General features: G+C 64.5%; 1 protein-coding gene across 1 annotated transcript in view; it reads left to right on the top strand.

Moving 5' to 3' along the window:
- The window catches only part of WDR55 (WD repeat domain 55), a 7,410-nt gene that overhangs the window by 1,066 nt on the left and 5,099 nt on the right, over positions 1-1,245 (top strand). The window contains exons 2-7 of the mRNA XM_009890685.1: positions 4-86; positions 156-243; positions 345-524; positions 640-739; positions 825-994; positions 1,154-1,239. Of these exons, the coding sequence (XP_009888987.1) occupies positions 4-86; positions 156-243; positions 345-524; positions 640-739; positions 825-994; positions 1,154-1,239 (707 nt within the window). The remainder of the gene's footprint in view (positions 1-3; positions 87-155; positions 244-344; positions 525-639; positions 740-824; positions 995-1,153; positions 1,240-1,245) is intronic.

The following is a 1,245-nucleotide window of genomic DNA, read 5'->3' as shown; positions in this document are numbered from 1 at the left end:
CAGCGAGGGGGAAAACCGGCAGGTCTGGTCGTCGGGACATCACCTCAAGTCGTGTCGGGACGTGGCCTTCTCCCAGGATGGGCAGAGTGAGTGCGGGGGGCCTTGGGGTGGCACTGGGGGATGTTGGGGCTGGGGGTGCTGAGGCGGCTCTCCAGAGCTCTTCACCGTGTCCAAGGACAAGTCCATCCACATCTTGACGGTGGAGGAGGGACGGCTGGAAACACGATTCCCCAAGGCCCACGGGTAGGTTTGCACAAGCGGCTCGTCCCAAGCAGTTATGCAGCCGGAGCATTGTCCCCGATGTAAGCTGTGACCATGCCGGCATGGGGCGGGGGTCTCTGCAGCTCGGCTCTCAACTGCGTGCTGCCCATCGATAACCACGTCTTTGCCACGGGCGACGACGATGGGGGACTGAAGGTATGGGACCTGCGCAAGGGGGACGCCATCTTGGAGGCCCGTCAGCAGGAGGAGTACATCAGCGCGATGGCCGTGGACGGTAACGGGAAGATCCTGCTGACCGCCAGGTAGCGGGGGCTCCATGACGCCAGGGTCAGGGTCCCCCGTGCCCACACAGGGAGCTTGGGGAAGCACCCTGTGCTGTGTCCCATGCTCACTGCATGCCCCTTCCATCTTCTGCAGCGGTGATGGCACCTTGGGCGTCTTCAACGTGAAGAGGCGACGCTTTGACCTGGTCTCAGAGCCGCAGAACGGGGACCTGACGTCTGTCGTGCTGCTGAAGGTTGGCCCTGCCTCGGAGCAGGATCCTGGATCCCTCTCCATGTTTCTTGTTCTGCATCTGACTTACTGCCCTCTGTCTTGCCCAGAGGGGGAAGAAAGTGGCATGCGGCTCCAGCGAAGGCACCATCTACCTCTTCAACTGGGACGGCTTTGGGGCCGCCAGCGACCGCTTTGCTCTGAGGGCTGAGTCTGTTGACTGCATGGTCCCCATCACAGACAGCATCGTTTGCGTGGGGTCCCTGGATGGAGTCATCAGGTCAGGGGCACGGGACAGGACGGGACGGGGAGGGTGTGGGACATGATCCGCCTTGGCTAGGAGCGAGGGAAGGGATGGAGGGAGGGAGGGCGGGCAGGGTGGTGGGGCAGGGCTCTGCCTCCCTGCGAGGGTCTTGACTGGGGCCACCCACGTCCCCAGGGCGGTGAACGTCCTGCCCAACCGGGTGCTAGGCTGCGTCGGGCAGCACCTGGGGGAGCCCATCGAGCAGCTGGCGGGGGGCCCGGGCGGGG

Source organism: Charadrius vociferus, unplaced genomic scaffold, assembly GCF_000708025.1.
Source record: "Charadrius vociferus isolate BGI_N301 unplaced genomic scaffold, ASM70802v2 scaffold828, whole genome shotgun sequence".
NCBI classification, from domain to species: domain Eukaryota; kingdom Metazoa; phylum Chordata; class Aves; order Charadriiformes; family Charadriidae; genus Charadrius; species Charadrius vociferus.
This window is presented reverse-complemented; position numbering and strand designations above follow the sequence as displayed.